The sequence below is a fragment of the Balaenoptera borealis genome (assembly GCF_965194805.1).
Source record: "Balaenoptera borealis genome assembly, chromosome: 9".
NCBI lineage: Eukaryota > Metazoa > Chordata > Mammalia > Artiodactyla > Balaenopteridae > Balaenoptera > Balaenoptera borealis.
Genome location: NC_138873.1, coordinates 9418501 through 9443634, shown reverse-complemented (window position 1 = coordinate 9443634; position 25134 = coordinate 9418501). Strand labels below are relative to the sequence as shown.

General features: G+C 54.2%; 1 protein-coding gene across 10 annotated transcripts in view; it reads left to right on the top strand.

Annotated features, from left to right (window-relative positions):
* SYNJ2 (synaptojanin 2) overlaps window positions 1–25134 on the top strand; it is a gene marked incomplete at its 5' end in the record, with an annotated part of 97231 nt that overhangs the window by 36122 nt on the left and 35975 nt on the right. For all 10 annotated transcript variants that reach the window (XM_082404531.1, XM_082404527.1, XM_082404532.1 and 7 more), the window contains 3 exons: window positions 5413–5683; window positions 9418–9643; window positions 18109–18192. In XM_082404531.1, coding sequence (XP_082260657.1) covers window positions 5413–5683; window positions 9418–9643; window positions 18109–18192 — 581 coding nt within the window. The remainder of the gene's footprint in view (window positions 1–5412; window positions 5684–9417; window positions 9644–18108; window positions 18193–25134) is intronic.

Sequence of the window (25134 nt, the reverse complement as noted above, 5' to 3'; positions counted from 1 at the left end):
GTGAAAGCTGCCAGCGCACCGCTGCCTTCACTGCGCTCATCTTCTTGGCAGGGAAGGATAAAGAGGTACTTGAGATGAGCAGGTGGATACAGGTGATTAGAATTCTGAGCTCGTTGGTAAGGGGCAGGGGCGGGAGCTCCGGGCTCCGCTGGCCCCAGCTCATCACTTCACAGCTGGGGAAGCCTAGGCTCCCCAAGTCCCATGCTCACGGATCTGAGAGTACCCTCTACCAGCAGACGAGTAGGTAAGACAGTTTGTAGGCACCCAGGGTTGAGATCAGTACGCACCTGGCCAGGGAGAGAACTCGAGGCCGAGCAAACACAGAGAAAACCCAACACAGAAAATGCCCAGCGTTGCCCCTGAATGAACCACCGTGTCTGCCCCTGACTCATCGTGACCCCAGCGCCTGCCCTTCCCAGCCAGATGATGGACGACAGGTGGCCACAGATGAGACTCGGACCCTGGCACTGTAGGGGTCGGGGTTTCTCCTGGGCAGCTCTGACTTGGAGCTGGGTTTTGAGGGAGAGGATTTCTGCATTGATATTGAGGTTTTGGAGGCTTTTTAAAATTGTAGTAAAATATACATAAGATAAAATTTACCGTTTTAAGCAATTTTAAGCGTACAGGTCAGTGGCATGAAGGACATTCACATTGTTGTGCAACCATCACCACCATCCGTCTCTAGAACGTTTTTCATCTTCCCAAACTGAAGCCCTGTCCCCGTGAACAAGTACATACATCGAGGTGGTTGCATTCCGTTGCTCCACGCTGCACACTTAGGCGGCCTCTGCGTGCAGGTGTGACCTCTTCTGGTTGTGGCGTGTCTTTTTGGCCTGTGACCCATTTCTTGCCCTCGCCCCCTCCTCACCTGACTCTGGCCGGCAACCTCTCACCCAGGCATGGTCTCGCTTGGGCCAGAGCGCTGGAACCAGAGTGTTGGAGCTGGAAGGGACGGGGAGCCCATCTGGTGCCCAGAGAGGGCCTGGGACTTGTCTGAGGCCCCAGAGGCCACTGGAGGCGTGCAGAGCCCAGAGCCCCGTCTTCTGAGGCCAAGGCAAGCTTGGCTTTTGTCTTTGCCTTGCTACAAGGTCCTAACTGGTTTCAAGCCCCTGGACTCAGCCTTGACTAATGACTTCTGAGACATCCCCACCCCCGTCCCAGGCCCAGTTTACTTCTGGGCCGTGAGAAAATTGATCCTGGGTTCCTGGAAACACAGCTTGGATCCCGTGCTCAAGGTGACGGCAGAGGGGATTTCTCACACACCTGGGGTGGGCGAGTCCCACCGGCCTCACTTTTACCTCTAGAGACGCCTTCTGTGTGGGATCACAGGCCGACACCATCCTCACGGTACCGCCCCCAGCCCCTGTCTCCTGCAGTGCATGAGAGCACGGGGGCTGTTACACAGATGGGTAGACGGGGTGATGCCAGGGCTGGAGTGACCCCTGCCAGGCTGAGCAGGCCGGGCAGGTCCCCCTCCTGGAGGGACGGAGGCCTAGGGCTGTTCTTCTGGGGGTCACAGAGACTGTCCACGGTGCAGGACATGGTTAGATCTGAGAACAGTTATCAAGTCCTCACCTCCTTCCAGTAATCGGTTTGCCTGAAAATGTCCTGTGATGAGGGGCTGGTTTCTCACTCTCTCTGTTCCATCCACAACCACCCGTCTGCCCTCTTACCTTTCCCCTGCCCGGAATCTCACCGTGGTGAGCCGCTTCAGAAGTAAATGCCTCTAGGATGCCAAACAAAGGGACAGTTCAGAATACTGTCAGCAGTTGAGGAAGTCAGTCACCTCAATGACTAGGTAACGAATTTGTCGACAAGCCAGATGATAGTCAACTGTTTGCTTTCCACAAAATGGAAGAAGTAATTGGGGAATCAGCTGACAGCATTAACAGTAATTTTGTTGATAGATTATTGTGATTTCTTTTTTTTTAACGTGTAGCTCAGAAGGAGTTTGAAGAGTTGAGTGACATTTCTATAATGAGGCCCTTTCTGTTCCCACCTATTTATTAATGTAAACAAGGTCTCTTAGTGTTTACTGCTATAAAAATGGAAAATAGAACTAGAATTGATATAGAATTTATTGATAGTTTCATTCCATCAATAAATAATATTTATCCATGGACTGTAAGTCCCATCCATCCCATTAAGAGAAGCCTTTCCAACAAATCTTTACTTTTTCTATTAAACAATTATTTAACAAAAATGTTTCGTTTACATCGTTTGACCCATCGTGTACTAAAAATCATTGCAGTGATAACTCAAGCCAGAAGAAACTCTTTTTAGAGACTTGGAGCTTCAGAATCAAATTGCTGTACAATATGATAAGGTGAAGCACGAAATGTTACATTCGGATGAAGTTCTGTGGGGAAAGTAGACTGGAAATGGGAGAAAAAAATCCCGTCTGTTAAAGAAGATCTTGTTCATGGATTCCTTTAAGCAATAGCTGATGATGAGTATGAATCACCGTCTAGATTCCACTGGATGCTGGTAAAGAGGCCCACAACAGTTTTATTTTTACATGTCAATATTTAGCACATGCTGGAAAATATATTACTCACAACCATTTAAACTAATAATGAACACTTCTGGTGTCAATTTGAAAATGAGCGAGAGGTGCATTGGTCACCCACAGTTCTTAGAGAGACAACAGCCGAAGTGGTTGAAGGCCGCTGGACCTTATGGCTAGATGGAGCCTGGGCCAAGGTGAGACGCACGTTTGCATCTTGGTCCAACACAGACCAGCTGTGCACTGGGCAGGTGATTCAGCTCCCCGGGGACAGTCTCTTGTGTAAAATAGCAGCGCTGTTAGGCAGGTTGGCCCTACTTCTGCAAGGACATGGTTGAGAGCACCGGCTCTGGAACCACACTTGGCTTGAGTAACTTGCCCGGGTGGGATAGCCAGAAAGTGGATTCGAATCCCACCTCCCCACTGTGCCACCTCGGGCAGGCTACTCACCCTCTCTGTGCCTCTGTCTCCCTTCCTTTGAATGGGGCTAAAGATGGTACCTCCCTAATGGGGGTGCTGGGAGGAAGTTTGTGGAATGGCGCCTGGCGCACGGTAAGCATCGCCCTGAGGATTAACTGTCACTAAAGCATCTGCTTCCAACGTGCTCCCACATGGTGGCTCTTCTTATTCTTCACCCTCTCCTGAGCCCCTCGTCCTAGGACTCGGGAGCCCGATGCCTCGGCGGTGGCGGCCCCTTCCCTCTGCTCTCATATATTTCGAGAGCCTTTTCACGCCTGCGGCTGCACGCCCGCCCCAAGCCTCCCCCGGGCCACTGCCCTGCGCAGGAAGTGCGTGCTGTCTTCGGAGCACCCTGGGACTCTTTCCAGGGACTTGGTCCCCCGACACAGAGGCTGTTGAGGAAGTGGTGCTAGAAACCCACTTCACGACTCGGATGGAGAGATGTAAAGTAGAATTTTCCATGCCTCCCCTGGAACCCACCCCCTCCAGAGTCTGATCTTGGGCTCGCAGCCTAGACCACCGGGCTGTCCTCTGGCCACTGCAAGGGGACAGTTCTCAAACTCTGCTTCACCCCATGCTGAGCCCATCGGAAGAGGCAGATGGGATGCATGGGCACTGGTTCTAGCACAGGCTGGGGGAGTATTTGTATTTGTGAGGCTGAAATTTGAGGATGGCAACCCCACATAAACCCCACCTGTCTTCCAGAAACGACGCCTGTTCTACTTAAGAAACTCAGCCCCCTGACACCTGTCACTGCCACAGCATAACTGCCTTATTCTTGTTGTTTCAAAATGATTTCCTGATCATGTGACTGGAGAGGGGGGATACGAGCCAGTATGGTTGCCTGTTGTATGTGACCCCCAACCCCCGGTAGGCCTGGTACGAGTGGTGACCTATTTATCAAATGAAGGGCTCTTTAATAAAAACCAGATGTTACCCGACCCCCAACAGGACTCTTTTTCCCATTCAGTGTGAGGAAGGAGTCTAGCATAGGTGACCAGTGGAATTGGCAGTCTTAGGGGTCTCAGCAAAGTGTCCAGAGATCTAAGAACGCTGCCCACCATCGCTCCAGATAATGACCACTGAGCATTTGGAGTAGATCTTGGTGGGGTCGGGCCCTTTAAACCTCAGTAGGATGGGAGCAGTGTGCTCTGGACCAGACTCACACCAGCCCCTAAAGGCTAGTTACCCAAGTTATCTCCTGGGCCTTCTCCTGAAAAAGAGGACTGTGGGGCAGTGTCCCCACTGTCCCCAGAGTAAAGCATTGCCGTGGCACAGAAAACAGCCACGGATGGTGTGGTGGCGTCCCCGGAGAGGGGTGTGTCCTCCTCCTGGCAGTGGGGTCCGCACTGGTTGGGGTAACCTTTCACCGGGGGAGGGGAGGCTCGAGCTGCTCTCTCATTGGCCTATTTAGGAAGTGTTCATCAAACACTCGCCGTATGCAATGCCAGGATGCTGGGATATGACAACCAAACAGAGCCCTGCCCCTAAGGAACCCCCAATCTACTGGGGGACACACGCAGGGAAGGAGGCTGTTAGTTTTGTGTGTGACGAGAGCTACCACTTAGCCCTTAGAAGGGACACCTTGCAGTGTCTTGGGAGAGCAGGGAAGCCTCCCTGGAGGAGGTGCCGCCGGCCTGACCCCAGAAGGGTGGAGAGGAGTTCTCCTGGGAAGGGGGCTGGGTAGAGGCGTTGGGAAGGCGCTTGCTGGTCCAGAGGCTGAGGGTGGGAAGGTGACTGGGGAGGGAGTTGAGGAAGGCCTCGCTGGCAGAGGCCCAGGGGTGCAAGGGCGCATTTGAGGAGCTGCAGAGACGGCCTGTAAAAGCTGCTGGACCCTGGGCGCCGTGTGTGGGAAGGGGCAGGAGGTGGGCAGGAGTGGCTCGGAGGTCCCAGATGTTCCCACTTCAGCCCTGTGGGCAAGTGGGAGCCTGGAAGGATTTCAGCAAAGGAGGGAGGTCTGCGATCAAGCGGGTTTGGGAGGCCGCTCCAGTGATGGAGCTGGGAGGACTGACTTCGGCTGGGGCCCTGAGGATTCGTGGGGAGGGTGGATTTGAGAGGCTTGAGGTGTGGGGCTGGGAAGGACCCAGGCAGGCATATCCTTAGACTCTGGAGGGCAGCCGGACCACCTGGGCTTGGTAAGCGCAGCCTGCTGGCCCAGCCCCAGAGGCCTGGGTGGTGCTGAGAATTCACATTTCTAACAGGCTGCAGGTGACAGTGCCGCTGCGGGACAGGGGCCGGGCTCTGGGACCACGGCTCCAGGCTTCGGGCTCAGGTGACGGGGCGGACCCCTGAGCCATGGAGTTTAGGAAGGCGGGGTCTGGGGGATGCGAAGGCGGGAACAGGAAGTTGCATGGCTGCAGCTGAAAGCCCGGCTTCCCGTCACCCCTGTCACCGCCAGCCGCTCTGCCGCCCGTGATCCTCAGCCCCCGTGTCTCGCTCCCTTCCAGGTGGCACCTCCCTGAGCTTCCTGGTTTTGGTGACAGGCTGCACATCTGTGGGCAGAATTCCAGAGGCCGAAATCTACAAAATCACCGCCACCGACTTTTACCCACTTCAGGAAGAGGCCAAGGAGGAGGACCGCCTCACAGCCTTGAGGAAGAGCCTCAACTCAGGGGTCTTCTACTTCTCGTGGCCCAATGATGGGTCTTGCTTCGACCTCACTGTCCGGGCACAGAAGCAGGGCGATGACAGCTCCGAGTGGGGCAACTCCTTCTTCTGGTGAGGCCCCGGGGCTCGGGCTCTCCTGCCCCCAGCTTACGTGGAGGGCGGGCTCCGATGGGCACCTGCATCCTTGATCTCCACTTTGCGTCATCCCCGGGCACGTGGGTCACCTATGAGAGCTGTGATCTGTGCCCACTCACTCTCCGCAGAATGAGAGGAAAACAAGCCCCACTCCCCACCGGCGGTCAGGGAGGGTGTTCAACATGGTTTAATGCAGACTTAGGAGGGGAAATCTGCTCCATAAGTAAGGAGCATACGTGCCAGCATCTACCGGTTTCTCCTAAGTGCCTGGGCCTGTGCTCAGTGCTTCCCTGGTCCCCGGTCCCCTCATTTCTCCTGGTTATCCTCCAGTGTACAGACATTTACCAGCGACATTTATAAAGCACTGTTCTAAGTTCTCTGGGGGTCATAACTCACATAATCTGCATAGTAACCAATGAGGTAGGGTCTGTTATCCCCATTTTACAGGTAAGGAGACTGAGGCTTGAATAACGGAGGGAATTTGAACCCAGGCATCTGGCTCCAGATCCCATGCTGTTAATCATGAAACCAAACCAGTTGTATCAACGGCAAAACTGAGTCATCCTGCCAAGGTGGTGTGCAGTAATGTGATAAGACAGACCTGAAGCCCAGGCAAAAGTGGTTGGGGTATGTTTAGGGTCATCTGGGCGCTCCTTCAGGGACTAGCTAGGTGTGGATGACCCTATAAATATGTAAATTATCTCCCTTTCTGGGCTCCAGGGGTCATGACCCTCACCAGTCCTGTGAAAGAGCCGGGGTGGGGGGGATGGGGGGGGTGGTACAGTGATTCACATGCAATGGAGCTGTTCCCCTCAGATTTACCAGGAGATGAGAGTCAGAAGCAAAAGTGATGAAAATCCTGCTGTAGACATTGTTCCAATACACCTCACATAATGAGGTGTTCCTAGATTCCAGTGTTGGCCTTTGGGGCTATACCAGTTTCCAGCCCTGAGTCAGGACTGATGAGGCTTCTTTGTGTCCTTTATTTATGCATTCCTCCCTTACCCAAACAGAGGAGGTCATAGGTTTCCATCACCAGATAAGTGTACTTACCTTGGTGCTTGGGACTCCCACAAGTGAATTCCTGACTTCCATTTGGAGAAAGGGGGTTCACCGTATCCTTCCATGTGTCCCCATACTCCTTGCCCCGCCAGATCTTCTTAGGTTCTCTGGTTTTGTTGAGTTTGGAGGGCAGTAGCATGCTCAAACTTCAAGCATGTGAATCTCCTGCTGATCTTGTTAAAATGCAGATTGTGACTGAGCAGGGCTGGGCTGGGGCCCGAGACTCGGCATTTCTAGCAAGGAGCCAATGGTGACGCCAGCGCTGCTGGTTTGAGGACCACGCTCTGAGTAACAGGTCCAGGGGATGGTGTGTCTGTGAATCACTAGTTCCATTTTGCAGGGGCATGTGCCCCTGAAGGCAGCCAAGCTCAGGGACACAGGGGCTGTGGGTTATGAGGGGTCTTTGTTAGGCCGGGGGGCCGTTTTCAGCTGGGACTGTCTGATGAGCAGAGGCTAGAGGTCTCAGAGGCTGTAACATTTGTTGGATGCCTGGAGAATCTGGATTGCCCTTTGTACCTGCTGTTTCCAGGCCTCCTGGTGCCAGCTCTGTGGTCGGAGATTTGAGGTCCACAAAGAAGACAGAGCAGAGAATCACAGAGTGAAGGCTGAGAGGGGCTTGGGAAGGGGGAGGCCCCAAGTGGACACTAGACTATCTGGAGCTCTGGAGGGTGCTAGGCTGCTGGGCCATCCCACACTCCAGGGCGTGGTGTTTGGGCTCAGGGCGGCACCCATGGAGCTGACCACAGCTGAGTCAGCCCCAGCTTGCGTGGTCACGGGCTTGATTGCCTGAACCCACTACTTGGGGTGCAGTGTTCAAGGTCTGAACCCACATCTGGAGTCAGATGGGGTCAACGCTGAACGTGGCTGGTGTACAACGTGGTGAAGGCATTTTTCTGGGCGGGTTACTGTTCCCCACCGACCGTTGCTTCCCGGTACCATCCAGTCCTGGAAGGAGACGCAGGCTGTTTTCCTTTATAGGTTTGGGTTTCTTCCTTCAAGGATATGAGCTGTCCTCCCACAGGCGGTCAGGCCAGTGTGACTACAAACAGGATTATTTAGAGCTGTCTGTTTGGCAAACGGTTCCTTCTCCTGACCCCTAGTGACTGACGGCAGCCATAGCCGTGTGGCTGGAAGACCCTGGAATATTCTGGAGGCCTTCCCTTGATGCTGATTTCATGTGTGGATTACTAAAGATGGTTTATCATCTGAATTTTAGAGAGGGTTTCAGAAGAGGGGAAGGTGTTTTTGTAAAGTAATGCTTCATGCTCATCATTCTTTAGGCAGACCAGCGCCCTGGTGTGAGAGCTCCGGCATGGCCCTGCTCCCGGGGGTGGGGGGTGTCCCTTAGTGCCCACGCGGTCACGTCGGGGAGGCTGGCCTGAGAGCAGGGAGCGGCTGCTTCTTGCCACTTGGAGAAGCCGCCTGAGATGTCAGAGCTCACAGCACACTTCTCCAGAAATGAGAGAGCTGCTTAGGGCAGGAATAGTGCTGCCTTTTTTAAACAAATGGGGCATTGTGATCTAGATTAGCTTGCTACCCTGTGGTGGTTCCTGCCTCCTGGGGAGCGTGTTAGGGGCCTCAGAACGGCACTGCTCGGGTCCCCCGGGTGAACCGTGTGGAGCCCGGAAGCAGCCCGAGGCCCGTGCACGCCCTCCGAGCCCCACTTCTCAGAGCAACCACTTACCTGCTTGGTAAGCTCCAGTGGGCACTGGGGAGGCCGAGCGAGTGAGAGATGAGAGCAGGGTGTGGCCATGCACAGGTGCAGCTGTCAAGGTAGGGCCTTCAGCCGGAGAGGCTCGGGGTGAAGAGCACAGCTCCAACTCCACACTGCCGCTTACTGGCGCCGTGACCTTGGGCAAGTACTTCTCTTCTGTGCCTCAGTTTCTTCATCTGTAAAATGGGGTGAATGATAACACTTGGTACATAGGGCTGTTTCAAGGATGAAGTGAGTTGATCCATCCCAAAGCACTTAGAACGGTGCTTTGGTGCCCTTGATAAACGTTGGCTGTTATCCCCATGATTATCATCGTGGATGCCAGAGACCCAGAACATTCCACTGGGTATGGGGAGGAAGTACTAGAACTTTCATTAGGTTTTATGTTCATCTCATCCTGTTTATTTATTATCCCATTGCTTTGTAATGCTCTCATTACATTCACCTTGTGGGATCTGAATATAATTTAAGTAAGCATGTAAGCATGCATATATTTAATTATTTTTATGATTTGTCATTTTATCATTTATCACTATCCTTTCATCATAAAGCATGATTAAATTTTTACTGATGGGCTTTATTATCAAAAACTGCAGAGGCCACCAGTGTAAACAGAGGCTTCTCTGAGATTCCCTGAAAGGCCTGTGACTGACTCACACCTGTACCTGGATTCCATTCACTGATACTGATGCCTGGGAGTAGCTTCAGGAAGGGACTCCTAGCCCTTTCCTGCTGCACATGTCTCCGTGGCCCTGCCATTTGGAGTGTCTCTAAAACACATGAACGTCCCGGGCTGTGTGTCCCGAGTGCGGAGTTCATGGGGAGTGTGCAGTGCGGGAAAGCAGCCCCTAGGCACCTCCCCGACTTGCTTTGGGCGCAGTGTTTCCTGGAGGATGAGAGGCGGCCTGAACCGCTGTGGGGCTCTGTTTTGCAGGAACCAGCTGTTGCACGTGCCCCTGAGGCAGCACCAGGTGCGCTGCTGTGACTGGCTGCTGAAGGTCATCTGCGGGGTGGTGGCTGTCCGCACGGTGTACGCCTCTCACAAGCAGGCCAAGGCCTGCCTCATCTCCCGTATCAGCTGCGAGCGCGCCGGCGCTCGCTTCCACACCCGAGGCGTGAACGACGACGGCCATGTGTCCAACTTCGTGGAGACGGAGCAGGTCAGTGCCCAGGCCGGCCCGTGGCCCCCGCTGGTTCAGAGCAGAGGAACCTGTGCAAACTTGTTTCCGTTGGAGGCGGGGGTGTCGGAGGCAGTTTCTCATGAACGTGTCTCCTCACTCTTCCAGGAGCACAGAATGTGTCACTGCGGCTCTGTCTGCAAATGTGGCCTCTGGTTTGCATGCTGTATCTTTTCTTTTCATAAATTTATTTATTTATTTATTTATTTTTGGCTGCCTTGGGTCTTCGTTGCTGTGCGCGGGCTTTCTCTAGTTGTGGCGAGCGGGGGCTACTCTTCGTTGCAGTGCGCGGACTTCTCATGGCAGTGGCTTTTCTTGTTGTGGAGCACGGGCTCTGGGCTTCAGTAGTTGTGGCACACGGGCTCAGTAGTTCGTGGCTCGCGGGTTTAGTTGCTCCGCGGCATGTGAGATCTTCCCGGACCAGGGCTCGAACCCATGTCCCCTGCATTGGCAGGCGGATTCTTAACCACTGTGCCACCAGGGAAGTCCCTGCGTGCTGTATCTTTTTTGATTCTCTTCTCACGCTGGAAAAGTGTTGCTTACCCAGGGGTATTTTCAGCTAAAAAGAAGAAGGAATTTTTGCCGTGATATCACGAAGGGTGGCGGTTATTCAGAGAGCAGCTGACAAATGAACCAATAGGGTTTGAAAATCTTTTTAAGACAAAAGTAAGTAGATGAATAATGGCAGGATGAGAGAAGGAAGTTATTTTTCATTCTAGATCCACTGAAGCTTCCTCCTGGAAGCAAGTCTTAGCAGCTGGGAGCTGTGAAATCTGCACGTGAGGCAGCCGTTGCTTTCAGCTCCGTGGAACAGAACCTTCCGCTTAATTTCTCATTGACTTTTTTCCCCCCCTAAATTCTGTTCTCATTCCCAGAGATGCTGTCTTACAACTGCTTTATTTATTATTATTATTATTTTTTTGCTAACAGGTGATTTTTTTGCGAACATGCTAACATGCGATATTATCCTACATGGTAGGATAATACCACCGTGTAGACTAACAGAATAAATCAAAGGAAAGCCCATGAAAGGCACAGGTGTAGTATTGCCGTGGGTGTCAAGCTGCAAACAGCCCGTGTTTATTTAGTGGTGATGGGACTTTGCATCCCCTCTTACGGCTGCAGCTGCGACAGGTGTTTCCTACCAGGACTTTAGCCAGTTTAATTCAGCACAGATTTGAGCACTTGCCTTCGGTGTGTGAGCTGGACCTGCCTGGGCTTTCGGAGGGCACAGAGCGGGGAGGGTCCTCTTGGGGTCAGATGCTGAGTAGGGGGACGTCAGTCAGCAGCCTGAAGATGAGCAGCGGGGGCAATTTCTTGCCTGTGACTTGCAGCTCTCCTGGACATAGACAAGGCTGGTAAATAAACACCTGGTTAAAAATGACAGAGAAAACGTGGCCCCCAAATGGGGGCCTTCCTTACGGCGTTCCATCCCGGCCTTTATCCTTGTGTTATTAGTCTTTGCACCATTCAATTCATTCCACAGATCTTAATTACTTTTCACCTGCCACAGGCTGAACGCTGTGCTGGGAAGTGGGGGTCAAAGACGCAAAGCATTTTTGGACAAATCAAAATACCAGAGACCCTGCACCTGGTAACTGAGCCGGATTTCGGAGGTTTCCAGCGGGCAGCCCTGGAGCGAGCCCCTGCTGCGGCTCAGCCTTAGCCTCGTTCCCCACCCCGCCCTTGGGCAGAGAGTACCTTGTTTAGTGCTCCTTAGATTTTTTTTGGATCTCAACCAGTTTTTTAAAAATTGGGGTCCCATCTACTGTGTCTTGTCAAGTAAGTCATTGAAAAAGCAACTGTCCTCCTTATCACTGTCTGTTCCTAAACGATAGGACATTTTAACACTGAAAATGTAAGAAGATGTAGTAGTTTCCTGGAACTGCTGTAACAAGCACCGCAAATGGTGGGAGTGGGGGAGTGCTGAAAAGGACTGAAATGTATTGTCTCCTAGTCCCGGAGGCCAGAGCCCGAGATCAAGGCGTGCGCACTGCTCCTTCTGAAGCCTCTGGGCGAGGAGCCTTCCCGCTGGCAGCTTCTGACACCCGGCTGTGGCACCATCACTCCCATCTGGCTCCAGCACCACGTGGCATCTTCTCCCTGTGTGTGTGTTTCTCCCCTTTACATAAGGACACCAGGCATATTGGATTCAGGGCCCATCCTACTCCAACCTGACCTTTCTTAACTAATTGCATCTGCAATGGCTCTTATCTCCAAGTAAGGTCACATTCGCAGGTGCTGGGGGTTAGGCCTTCAACATATCTTTTTGAGGGGGGACACAGTTCAGTCCAACACAAGGATATAATCTGACGTTAACAGATTAGGACTGTGCTTTAAATGCAGCACATGTAGCTTTATGAACAATCTCCCTATTGTCCTTGCTCTTCTCACTTTTCTACGGACTAGGGTTGGGCCTCTGCTCTGGTTGTTCTGTCTCAGTGTGCCTGGTGACTTGTGTTCGTCTGCTGCCTGCCCAGTGTACGTGCTCGGGCACGGAGGCAGGGAGCCTGTCCCCTCCAGCAGCGTGCGGCCGGCGAGGCCTTAGAGCCCGCAGCGCCCTGCCCCCCAGCCCCTGCAACCCACCCTGTTACTTAAATTGCCGGCACCTGCCTCCCTTCTTGGGCTCGGGGAGGGGTTTCTTGGCTCCTGGGAGCTTTGTGGGCTTCCGGGTTTGTCTTTTTCCTCCCTTTCCTCCTCCGGGCTGCTCTCTGGATGAGGCCCTCGCCCTGACCTTGCTCCCGGGAAAGGCAGATGAGCTGACAGTCAGCCAGACATCACCAGCTGCTGTCCTGCCGGGACCCAGAGGCTGCAACTGAGCCCCACGGTGATCTCGTTTTCACAGACACACATGGGGCAGGAGGTCGTGGGCTTGCACCCAAAGCAGCTCCTCGTGGGGCGCGTACGTTTCAGGCTGCTCCCCACGGACCCCGTGCCCTCCACCACAGGAGGGAGGAGCCGGACGATTCACGCCAGCTGGGCCGCCAAACAGCGTGAGCGCCCTGGCGTGTGGAGGAGAAGGTGACCCCAGGGGAGGGGTCGTTTCCCAGAGCCGACCCAGGGGTGTCCTCGTCGGCAACACAGATGCACATCCTGAGCCCCTCGGCTGAGTCTGATCGGGAGCCTGCGGGGTGGGGTCACAGCAGGGAGGAGACAGACGAGCTGGCCCTCGGGGGTGCCTCCCACGGTGAGTGGTCGGTGCTCAGCTGTGAGCCCCCTACCTGGAGAGGGAAGGAAAGACAGCAGAGCAAGTGAGGGCAGGGAGAGGCCTGTGTGCTAGCGAAGGACCCTGCAAGGTGGGGAGTCTTGGAGGAGGACGCTGGGAGGTGGGGAGTCTTGGAGGAGGACGCTGGGAGGTGGGGAGTCTTGGAGGGGGACGCCGGGAGGTGGGGAGTCTTGGAGGGGGACGCCGGGAGGTGGGGAGTCTTGGAGGGGGACGCCGGGAGGTGGGGAGTCTTGGAGGGGGACGCCGGGAGGTGGGGAGTCTTGGAGGAGGACCCTGGGAGGTGGGGAGTCTTGGAGGGGGATGCTGGGAGGTGGGGAGTCTTGGAGGGGGACGCTGGGAGGTGGGGAGTCTTGGAGGGGGACGCTGGGAGGTGGGGAGTCTTGGAGGAGGACGCTGGGAGGTGGGGAGTCTTGGAGGGGGACCCTGGGAGGTGGGGAGTCTTGGAGGGGGACGCTGCGAGGTGGGGAGTCTTGGAGGGGGACCCTGGGAGGTGGGGAGTCTTGGAGGGGGACGCTCGGAGGTGGGGAGTCTTGGTGGGGGACGCTGGGAGGTGGGGAGTCTTGGAGGGGGACGCTGGGAGGTGGGGAGTCTTGGAGGGGGACCCTGGGAGGTGGGGAGTCTTGGAGGAGGATGCTGGGAGGTGGGGAGTCTTGGAGGGGGACCCTGGGAGGTGGGGAGTCTTGGAGGGGGACGCTGCGAGGTGGGGAGTCTTGGAGGAGGACGCTGGGAGGTGGGGAGTCTTGGAGGGGGACGCTGGGAGGTGGGGAGTCTTGGAGGGGGACGCTGGGAGGTGGGGAGTCTTGGAGGGGGACGCTGCGAGGTGGGGAGTCTTGGAGGGGGACGCTGGGAGGTGGGGAGTCTTGGAGGAGGACGCTGGGAGGTGGGGAGTCTTGGAGGAGGACGCTGGGAGGTGGGGAGTCTTGGAGGGGGACGCTGGGAGGTGGGGAGTCTTGGAGGGGGACGCTGGGAGGTGGGGAGTCTTGGAGGGGGACGCTGGGAGGTGGGGAGTCTTGGAGGGGGACGCTGGGAGGTGGGGAGTCTTGGAGGAGGACGCTGGGAGGTGGGGAGTCTTGGAGGGGGACCCTGGGAGGTGGGGAGTCTTGGAGGGGGACGCTGCGAGGTGGGGAGTCTTGGAGGGGGACCCTGGGAGGTGGGGAGTCTTGGAGGGGGACGCTCGGAGGTGGGGAGTCTTGGTGGGGGACGCTGGGAGGTGGGGAGTCTTGGAGGGGGACGCTGGGAGGTGGGGAGTCTTGGAGGGGGACCCTGGGAGGTGGGGAGTCTTGGAGGGGGACGCTGCGAGGTGGGGAGTCTTGGAGGAGGACGCTGGGAGTTGGGGAGTCTTGGAGGGGGACGCTGGGAGGTGGGGAGTCTTGGAGGGGGACGCTGGGAGGTGGGGAGTCTTGGAGGGGGACGCTGCGAGGTGGGGAGTCTTGGAGGGGGACGCTGGGAGGTGGGGAGTCTTGGAGGGGGACGCTGGGAGGTGGGGAGTCTTGGAGGGGGACGCTGGGAGGTGGGGAGTCTTGGAGGGGGACGCTGGGAGGTGGGGAGTCTTGGAGGGGGACGCTGGGAGGTGGGGAGTCTTGGAGGGGGACGCTGGGAGGTGGGGAGTCTTGGAGGGGGACGCTGGGAGGTGGGGAGTCTTGGAGGGGGACGCTGGGAGGTGGGGAGTCTTGGAGGGGGACGCTGGGAGGTGGGGAGTCTTGGAGGGGGACCCTGGGAGGTGGGGAGTCTTGGAGGAGGACCCTGGGAGGTGGGGAGTCTTGGAGGAGGACCCTGGGAGGTGGGGAGTCTTGGAGGGGGACGCTGCGAGGTGGGGAGTCTTGGAGGAGGACGCTGGGAGTTGGGGAGTCTTGGAGGGGGACGCTGGGAGGTGGGGAGTCTTGGTGGGGGACGCTGGGAGGTGGGGAGTCTTGGAGGGGGACCTTGGGAGCTGGAGAGTATTGGAGGGGGACCCTGGGAGGTGGGGAGTCTTGCAGGAGGACCCTGGGAAGTAGGGAGTCTTGGAGGAGGACCCTGGGAAGTGGGGAACCACGGAGGGAGAGGAAGGCACAAGGCGTTGCCTGCTTCGTGACCTGGCATTTAGAGAAATGGCAGGATCTGAAACCCCATGTCCGCACCTGAGGGTGCAGGCAGCGACTTGAGGACATTGGTACTGAGCCCGCGGCAGGAAGGAGCATTGGCTGGGGCAGCTTGGCCTCTCTTGTGTTGCCCGCAGGTCACCTCCGGCCTGTGTCCTCTGCTAGGGACTGAGACCTTAGCCACTGGGGAGGGGAGGTCCTGTAGCAGATGCACGAGGGCGGCTGACGGGCTGCTTGCCTCTGTCGTTCGGACAAGCGATGGGGCGAGACAGAGCAGGCTGGATCCCTGACGTGGAGACTAACTCTCAGGGAGCCAGAAAAGGGAGGTGTTTTCAAACCATTCAGTCCTGCCTTGCTTGTATGTTTTTCCCTAAGAGAACAATCTTTTTCCTCCAAGGCAGGCTGTGTGTGTGTGCACGTTTGTGGGTAGGGGGGTTTTGTGTGGGCATGCAGGCATATGTGTGTTGTGTATTTGCTTGTGTGCACACACATATATGTTGTGTGCGTATTTGTGTTGTGTAGATGCATGTGTGCGCAGGTGTGGACGGCGTCTTGGTCTCCCTGGGCGGAGTCTGGAGTCTTTTCGGCTCTGCTAGGAGTCCCACCTGGTGGGCTCACTCTGCCGCCATGACTGCGGCACAGAAAGTCCCCTCATCTACCCAAAGAAAACAAAGGATAAAGATTTGGCTACTGAAGATAAGGCCACTGATTCATCCGGGAGGTTAGGATGACCGTGAGTGTCCTCCCGAGAATGTAGACCTGGAAGGGATTGGTTTGCAGACACCTCATCCTGGAACAGAAGTTCAGCCAAAAGCCTTTGCGAGGAAAGAGTCTCTACCCGGTGGCGAGTCTTCCTGCTTCGTCCCTTTCTCATTACGGTTGTTGGGCTGCTGGTCCCCCACTCTGTGAAAGAGGGGCACTCCGGTGCCAGGGCCGGCGGGGCCAGGTCCAGTGGTGCCAGGTCCGGCGGGGCCAGGCCTGGCCTCGAGCCACACGCCGCCGTGGCTCCCCGTTCCTGAAGCCCCTCCTGCTCTGCGTTTCCCTCCCACCTCTGTCTGTCCCCTCCTAGATGCCCTCTCCTGCCCGCGGCCTGAGCCCTGTTCCCGTGTTTTGTGGGGCAGGAGGCTTCCGACCTGAACGGGAGGGAGTGACCGCCCTGGGCTCCAGAACGCTCCCTCCTTTGCTCCTCGCGGCACGTCACCCCTCTGTGATCAGGTGACGCTGACTCCGTTGAGAGAGGGAAACCGAGGCAGGAGGTGGTTAAGGAACAGAGCCGGGGTCACCCCGCTGGGCAGAGAGGAGTGGGAGCCGGGTCGGTGGTGTCCCAGAGCTCACGCGCTGACCTGCGTTCACTCTCCATCCCGTCTCTCCTCCCCCAGGTGCCCTCTGTTAAAACTACCTCTGTGAGGTCAGGCCAGGTGTTGAAGCTCCCACTAGTTTTAAAACCTGTGTTCTTTCGCCCAGAAAGGAAAGCACCGTAAATCCATCACTACTGTGTGATGATCGGGGTTGTCCTACCACCTTGGGAACAAAGAGGTGGGTGTTCCTGATGATAGGATGGGCACAGAACTAGAATATTTTCATGCGGGAGGAGGAATGGAGAAACTTGGAGGCATCTTTTCTTTCTGCCCTGGGGGTGGGGTCCGGAGTGCCGGGACTGCTTGTCGGTGTTTTTCTGAAGCTGGTTCTGTGTAAGTTCCAGCTCAAGAGGGGCGTGGTCTAATGCCGCAAGTAGTGCTTTTAGCACGTATTAAGTCAAGTGAAGGGTAATCGTTCCTTAGCTTCCGTCAGGTCCTGGGCACTGTTACGAGTTGTCTTTACATAGAGATACTGGCTGAATTGGTGATTCTCAGCAATCTGGACACAGACAGAGAGGCTGTATACATTTAATCTCGCTGTAGCCAGTGCTCCCTGCAGTAGCTTAAATAGCCTGCTACTGTCTTCTGCTTTTGTCCGTAGAATAATGGAGCGTGACCGATTTGCTGGTGATCAATATCTGGAAACAGATGAGTTCTTCACCCAGTACATTTTTTTCCTTTGGAGATTAAAGGATAGAGTTTCAGCTCAACATTATAACTCCCAGGCTCATGTAATTCCTGAAGTTCAGGGAACCTTCAGGTCTAATGTTCAGGTCCTCCACTGCAGAATTACTAATGCATGTGTGATCTGAGCGTGATCTAGCCGCATGGAAAGCTACCCTGTAAGGGAGCAGGCTGGTAAGAGATGGAAAGGGCCAGTAACATCGCCTGGGGCCAGCCCTGCCAGGCCAGGGTAGAGTTACTCAGATAAAGGGCAGCATCTGATAACTGCCGCAGCCCTCACCCTCGTGATGCTCGGGTCTGTACTTTTTGTCCTTTTAGACCTCCCTGGCACTAGAGCGTCAGTAGGGGCCTGCAGACGGATGAGGAGTTGGTACAGCCTGAAAGAACTGTGTGTGGGGTAGGGAGGAGATACATTCTTTAACTTGTAAAGGGCGGTCTGTGTCTGTGCAGGTGCTGTCACCCTGGAAGTTTGTGGAGGCTGTGTGTGTGTGTGTGTGTGTGTGTGTGTGTTTGTTTGTGTGTGTGTGTGTGTGTGGACTCCCTGACACGTTTAAGAACACAGTGGTGTAGGGCCAGGACCAACTATGAGTTCAGGTCAAGTCTTGACTTGCATGGTCAAGTGCCGGACTGACTAGTGCAGCTAACTAGGGCTTTGGGCAATAGCTGGTTCATTTCATTTCCTCCAGTCCCTTTCCAGTTGCTGTCTGCTACTTCGCCAGTTGACAGGGTGACAGTAGAGGGCTCCCAGGAAGGTCTTAGTTAAATCCCAGAGCCCATTTGCTTCTGTTCCTAAAATTGGTGGGGAGGGGACTGCTGGGCTTTTCGGGGAGGTAGGTCAGGTTGTGGGATTTCCATCCACCCGCGCCCTCCTCCTCGGAGGCTGGGGGGCCGCGGAGCAAGCCTGTGAGCGCCGGGCCCGCCTGCGGGGCAGGGAGCAGCTCGGCCAGGCTGGGAGAGGGGCGGGCAGAGGGCGCTCAAGCCCGCCGTCGCCCTTCGCTCTGGCTGGTGTCGGGTCTCAGGCAGCCGGATCCCGTTACCCGGCCCCAGGACATTCGGTTTCATTGAAGAATACCTTTCCCTTTCTGTCTTCTTGTGGTGCAGGCGATTTACATGGATGATGGAGTGTCGTCTTTTGTTCAGATCAGAGGCTCCGTTCCGCTGTTTTGGGAACAGCCAGGGCTTCAGGTAGGTAATAAAAAAGCCTGTCCACGTGTGTCATTGTTCACCCACTCTTCTCTTCTAAACGGCTGTGAGTTGTTTCTTTTAGTCATATTTCTTTCATGGCACAGTTTCTGGTCTTTTTCCCCAGCCCGGTTGGATTGAGCTGAGTTGTCACAGTGTGTGTGCACGTGTGTGTGAGCGTGCACGTGTGTGTGTGTGGTGTCGTACACAGAGACATATACGTTGTGTGATTTTCTGATCTCGAGCTCACTGATGACACTGGTGAGGTGGAAGGTCTTTGCAAGTAAGTGGACCACATCGTGTGATTGCAGTTACCTTCACTTAGACCCAAGTTCAGTGTGTTGAGAGCGTGGCCTAAGATGTCTTTAGAGAGTTGCGACTCTCCTGGAAAGCTGTGAAAGGTTTTGGGGGCCCCAGCGGCCGTGCGGCAGGTCCGGCATTTGGAGGTGCTTGTTGTGGGACCGCGTGCGAACTGCACGGAGCTTTCATGTGATTTCTAAAAATACTCCTTGCCGTCCCAACAGGGCACTGGCCGGTGCCAGAGGTATTTGGCCTTCTGTCTCCTGGGACGAGTTCAGGGTGTGGGTCCAAGAGCACGTCTGTCGTCAGTGGAGGGGCACACTGCTTTCCTACCTGGGAGGGTCACGGCCGAGGGGACCTGAGATTCCTCCACACTGATCCCGGTCTTCCCGCCTGGCTGGAGGGGACGTTGGTGCCCTCAGGAGACCCCTGTGCCTGGGCCTGCGTCGCTTTGGCTCTTCTTCCCGAGTGCTCTGTGTGACAGTGGCTGGGTCACCAGCCGGTGGCTAAAGAGGCCCAGGGCCACCTGCCAGGCTCTTGGAGTGTTTGACGTGCTGGGTCTCACCCGCCCTTGACTTGACCCAGCCTCAGCCATGGACACTTTGTCCTCATGCTGTCATCGTGCAGTTGGAAGCCGTGGAAAGTAACGTTGTCAGCCCTTAGGTGAGACGGGTGGATGAGTGTCTCAGTTCTGTGGGCAAAAGCTCTATTAACATTCAGTGTTTCCAACACATCCAACAGAAAGATGTGTGCAGCAGCTGATGGCATTAAGTGGTGGCAGAGAGGTGCCCTCCTGAGGATGGGTGGAAGACTCCCCTGGAGGCCATCCCAAGAGAGCTTTGTTTTTAAACAGCTCGATGGAGATATAATTTGCATACATAAACCTCACCCATATAAAGTGTACAATTCTATGGTTTTTAATGCATTCACAGAGTTGTGTAACCATCATCATAATCTAATTTTAGAACACTTTCATCACCACTAAGAAAACCATGGACCCACCAGTGGTCACTCCCCATTCCCTCCCAGCCCTCCCCGAGGCCTGGGCAACTGTTCTTCTACTTTCTGTCTCTATAATTTGCCTATTCTGGACATTCTAAAAGGGGTTTTGAAACTTGATTTTCTTTAGATTTGGAGTTTTCCTTTGACTTGTAAGAAACCCCAAAACTGGGAGATGGTCATGATAGAGTATTGGAATTTGGGAAGGACCCTTTGAAATTCATCTGTTTTACCCTCTCACCCAGTTTGGGATGGCTGCATTATTATTATTATTATTATTATTATTATTATTAGCTAGTTTCTCCTTGCTTTGCACACAGTCTGTCTCTACAGGGTGTTCCAGGGGACGTGCGACACAAAATCTGAATTCTCAGACCTTCAGGAACCTTTGCGGTTCCCCCTTTCTCCATTTCGTCTTCTCCAGGGCCTTCCTTTGGCCATTTCTGTCTTATCTCTAGGACTCTCCACACTCTGGTCTCCCTCTTCTAAAAACAAAACAAAACTTGTCAGTCCCCTCTTTAATTTTGGTCTCCAGCTTGACTCTCCTGGTGCTCCAGACACAGCCTGACCCTGCATTGGAACAACTGTCCCCCAGTCTGACTTGGGTCAGCATCCATGGACCTTGGGTGGCTTGCTTTTCTGTAGCTGTAGCATCTTTTAGACTCATAACACTTGTTAAGGCTCTTCCACAGCCTCCGTGGTTTCTTCAAAATAAGTTTCAAAAGGCTTTAGTGTTCATGAATCTTAAGGATTTGCTAACCTTTGGGCTTAATGCACGTGTTTATCCTCTAAATACTATCCATCATCAAAGAGAGATGAGGTCATCTTCCTAGGGCACAGGAGGGCAACTTTCAGTCACCCTACCCGAACTATCAATAGCAAGCCTGATGATCAATCCTGGTTGTTTTTCTCTATTTTGAAAAATTCCCCCTCCTTCTTCACTTAGGTTAGATGAAAAGTGCAAAGATTTTGGGGTAAATAGCTTGCTTTTTAAGTTGCAGTGTTGTGCCTTCGCCCTTTTGCAGTTACCCCAAGGGAATGGATGAGCCCCGCCGGGGTTGGGGCACGGGGTTGCGCAGAGAGGACCGTGGGATGATGATTTGTGTGCACGTTATCACGGGCATAGGGCCTTCATTACAAACTCCTGGATCCTGACTGCATTTCCAGCAACCATGTACCTTTAGCAGTTCGTCTTTATCTTGTTAATAGGTTGTGCAGATTATAAATAGCCTTAGTTTACTCTTCTGTAAAATGGGGTTGACAATACCAATCTCGTAGGGTTATGGAGAGGATTAAATATCATAGTATGTATTAGAATTTAGCACAGTATCTAGAATCTAAAAAGTACTAAAAATGGTGGCTGTTCATGGTATTAGTAACATAAGTTATAGCATCTAAGAGACAAAAAGCACAGGTTGCATCAGAAGAGGCACGGCTCTTTGCGTCCTGCAAGCGGAGTGGGAGTTTCCCGTGAAGGCCCCGTGAGGACACCATGCGGTGTAGTGACAGTGTCCTCACCTTTCTGCGTTCACGTGCAGCGCGAGCACCAGTCTCCTAGGCTCTTCCACTTCCCAGCCCTCATACACACCCCAGGGGAAGCCATTTATTCATCCCACAGACACTCAGCAAGCACCTGGTACATGCAGGCACCTGACATCAGATGTCACCCCTGACTTCGGGGTGGAGGTGACAGGACATGACAGTGTTGTACGAATAGGGCTGGGAGAGAGGAAGGCTGAGATCCCTGTGGCAGCTCTGGGGACGGACAGTCCGCTCAGGCTGCAGGGGTGGGTGTCTGAACTGACCTGGGAGGGATTGGGTGGAATCACCCAGGCCAGGAAGACAGCCTGCAGAGGGAACCACAGATGCAGGTGTTGCAGCCGCTGCGTCAGAGCACATCTGGGGGCCTGTGCTGGCTCCGCTGCCTGCAGCCCGGGCGTGGGGGACAGGGGTCGTGGTGAAAGGTGAGACTGGAGAGGCTGGCGAGGCCCAGGTGAACATGGGCTTTGTATGCTACGCTAAGGAGTTTGAATTTTACCCCAGTGGTGCCCAAACTGCTGCACATTAGAATCCCGTGGGCAGCTCGTAAAATCCCTGGCCCTCGGGGTGCATGCCATCCCAGTTACATCAGCACGTCTGCAGGTGGGAGCAGGCATCAGTACTGTTTTGAAGACCCTTAGATGACTCCAATGTGCAGAAGGCTTGGGAATCACTCAAGGTTGTGCTGGTAAAACAGGTTTTTTAGGGCCAGGAGCGAGAAGTTTTGGCTTGTAGCATTTGCCCATTTCCGTGGTGTAAATACTCCCATCACAGCTGATTTCAAGCCAACAGCTTGAACCTGGAGCTGGGAAGAGGTGTGCATACCGTGGCTTGTGCGCTGGAAGGAGCTGGCTCTGCACACTCTGGGCGCTGCACTAGAGGGTTTCAAGGGGTGGGTGATGAGGCCTAAGTAAGCTTTGGAGTTTGGAGGAAGAAGGTGAAAGGTAAGGACACCAGGTAGGATGGTTGCATGGGTCCAGATCAGAGATGCTGGCGGTTTTAACTAGGGGAGGGCGTGGAGGGGGAAGGAGAGGTTGGGAGATGCCGTCTGCGGCCCTGGGACCCTCTCAAGTGCTCGGGGAGGCTCTGCGTGGACTCAGCCAGGCATTATTCTTCCAGCCACTCCCTCAGGCTCAGCCTGGCGTCTTTAGGATTGAACCTCTGACTTTAGGGACCAGACAGGAGTGAGTGGCCGAGTGTCCACCTGGCCAGGGGAGGAGAGTGGGTGAAGGAGGAGGAGGGAGACTAAAAAAAGCAGCGCAGTCAGTTCCTGTGTGCCGGGGCCAGCAGTGGTTTCATTTCAGCCCCACGTGAAGCTGCTCCCTGAGGCTCTGACAGACTGTGGCCTCAGGACTAGGTGACACCAGAGACGAGAGATTCAGGTCAGTGTTAGGACGCGCGGCCTCAGGCAGCTGGACTAACGGGTTGTCGAGCTGATGGAGGAAGGACCTCCTGGAGAGTGTCCAAGGCCCCCCTTCTGCCCACGCCCCGTCCACTTAGGAGGTGGGGGGACATGGCTGTGGGCAGGGCGCCCTGTGTGCGGGTGTAGGCACAGACCCCCGGGCTGCTCTCGTCCTGCTGCCTTGTCCCCTCACAGGCATTCACACCCCCAGCAAAAAGGGAACGAGGACGAGGAGTAGGTAGAAACAAGCACTTCTCAGACTTTAGCTTGGGGGGGCGTGTGTGTGCGTATGTGAACCACCTTGTGCAGGAGTCACCTGGGGACTTGTTGAAACACAGATTCCTGGTCCTACCCCCGGAGACTTTCATTCAGTAGGTCTGAGGTGGGCCCTCAAATCTGCATTTCTAACAAGCTCTCAGGGCACACTGACGCCGCCGGTCCGGGGACCACACTTTGAGAACCACTGGAGTCAGGGATCCTTTCTGCCCATTTACTGCCCTGGTCATTCACTGTGGGTGGTGCCCTTAGTGTCATCAGCGGTGACGTTGGACTAACTGCTGTGGGGATGGGAACATGTCTACAAGGGTCCTGCCTTGCCCTGTCCACACAGAGAGTCTGGGTGAGGGAGAAAGGGCAGAGGCATCAGAAGGGCCGTGCCCTGTCCCGGGGCTGGGCCGTGTCCTCTCCTGCTGTGGGCTGCTGCTTCCTGTCTGGCCCCCAGCTTCCCCGAGTCCTGCTGATGCAGTAGAGGGCCTGCTGCACCTCACCCTGTGACACTGCTGGTTCTCAGTCTGAAGGGGCACAGTTTCCATCAAATTAATTTGCACTTGTCGTGCAGACTCGTTAGAAACACTTAAGTGTGTTTCGGGGTCTTTGCACAGCCACCCAGTTGGTGGTAGTCAGCCAGGGATGGGAATTCAGGGTCTCCTGTCCCTTTGCCATCTCCATAACACCCAGTGCCATGTGGACCTGAGGTGTCAGGCTCACTAACTCAGGCCTGCACGGGTTATGCAGTTCGTAATGGGACTTAGGTAATTTTTATCACAGGGGAAGTTTAGAGCCAGAGATCAAGCTTCTGAGCCCTGAACCATTTTCTGATTCTCTTACTTGCTCCCATGGGAGTGAGTCTAAAAACAGCCGTGGCTTCTCCCTGAAGCCAGGGGAGATTTCTTGCGATGACTGACAGGCAGACGTGGAGCAAGTGGCCCCCAGGGCTCAGGGACCCCTCAGAGGGTGGCTGGAGGAGCGTGGACTCGCTTTCCGCCAGCACCTTCCTTGTAAGTGCAGAAGAAAGACAGGAGTTGACTTGCCTTGGGTGCAGGACATGGCCGTCTTCTGGGAACTCAGGGGCTGTGATGGTTTTGAGGATTAAGTAACTGGCATTTCGTCAGCCAGGTGTCAATGGCCATCAGGAAAGGAGGGCAGAATACACACAAAATGAAGGCGTTTGGGTTGAGCCTTTCTTAGGAACACCCACAGTTAAGAGCAAGATGCCTCCTTTTCGATGCCTTATTTTACTGGCTCATTTCCTTCGTGACCAAGGCTTCTTAGGACCAAAAGGGACTACAGACTTTGTTTGTAGAGTCATTTATATGGACAAACCTAATCCCAGTAATTTCTAAATCTATTGCTGAGACACTAGTATTCTAGATGGGTACTTTCTTCACATATGGAGAGGGACAGATGTATTATCTGCGATGTTAAGGGTCATAAAATAATGCTTCTCACATGTTCAGTAATATCTACATCTGATGATATGGATGAATCCAAGGACACCACTTTTACAACCTTCAATACCAAGCAAAACTGAGCAGTACATTTGAAGAAACTTTTTATCTTGAAATAATTTCAGACCTACAGAAAAGTTGTAAGAACAGCGGAAAGGACTCTTATACATCATTACCCGGATTCACTAAATGTTAACATCTTGCCACACACACCTATGCTTTATTTCTGAATCACTTGAGAGTAGGTTGCATACATCTATTCAGTCTATTTACTTGTTAATGTTTCAGAATGTTTTCCCGAGGAGCAAATATATTCTCTTACATCACCACAGGGTAGGTACACATTCAGGAAATTTAACGTGGACACAGGACTTTAATCAGATCTGCAGCCCATATTCCAGGTTTATCAGTTTTCTCAGTAATTAGTGTCCATTGTGGCTCCTTTCCCCCTTCAGTCCAGGATCTAGGCCAGCATCACATCCTGCATTTAGTTCTCACATTTCCAGTCTCCTTTAATCTGGACCAGTTCCTCTGCCTTTCTGTCCTTCCTGACGTTGATGTTTTTGGAGAATGTAGGTCTTCTTTTTCTGTAAATTGAATGTTCCTCATTTGGGAGTTTCCTGGTGTTTCATTATGATCAGGCTCAGGGTACTGATCCGTGGCCAGAACGCTGATCGACCGTGTCCTTCTCAGAGGTCCTTCCCATCTGAAAGCCGACCGTGTCCTTCTCAGAGGTCCTTCCCATCTGAAAGCCGACCGTGTCCTTCTCAGAGGTCCTTCCCATCTGAAAGCCGACCGTGTCCTTCTTAGAGGTCCTTCCCATCTGGAAGCCCCCAGTGGCCCTCTGCCCCTCATTAGTGATGTTAGTTTTGATAACTTGGGCAAGGTGTTCTTTAGTTTCTCCACTTATGCTTAATATGTTTTACTTTTCAACTAACAGGTGATTTATGGAGACACTGAGACCATACAAGTATCCTG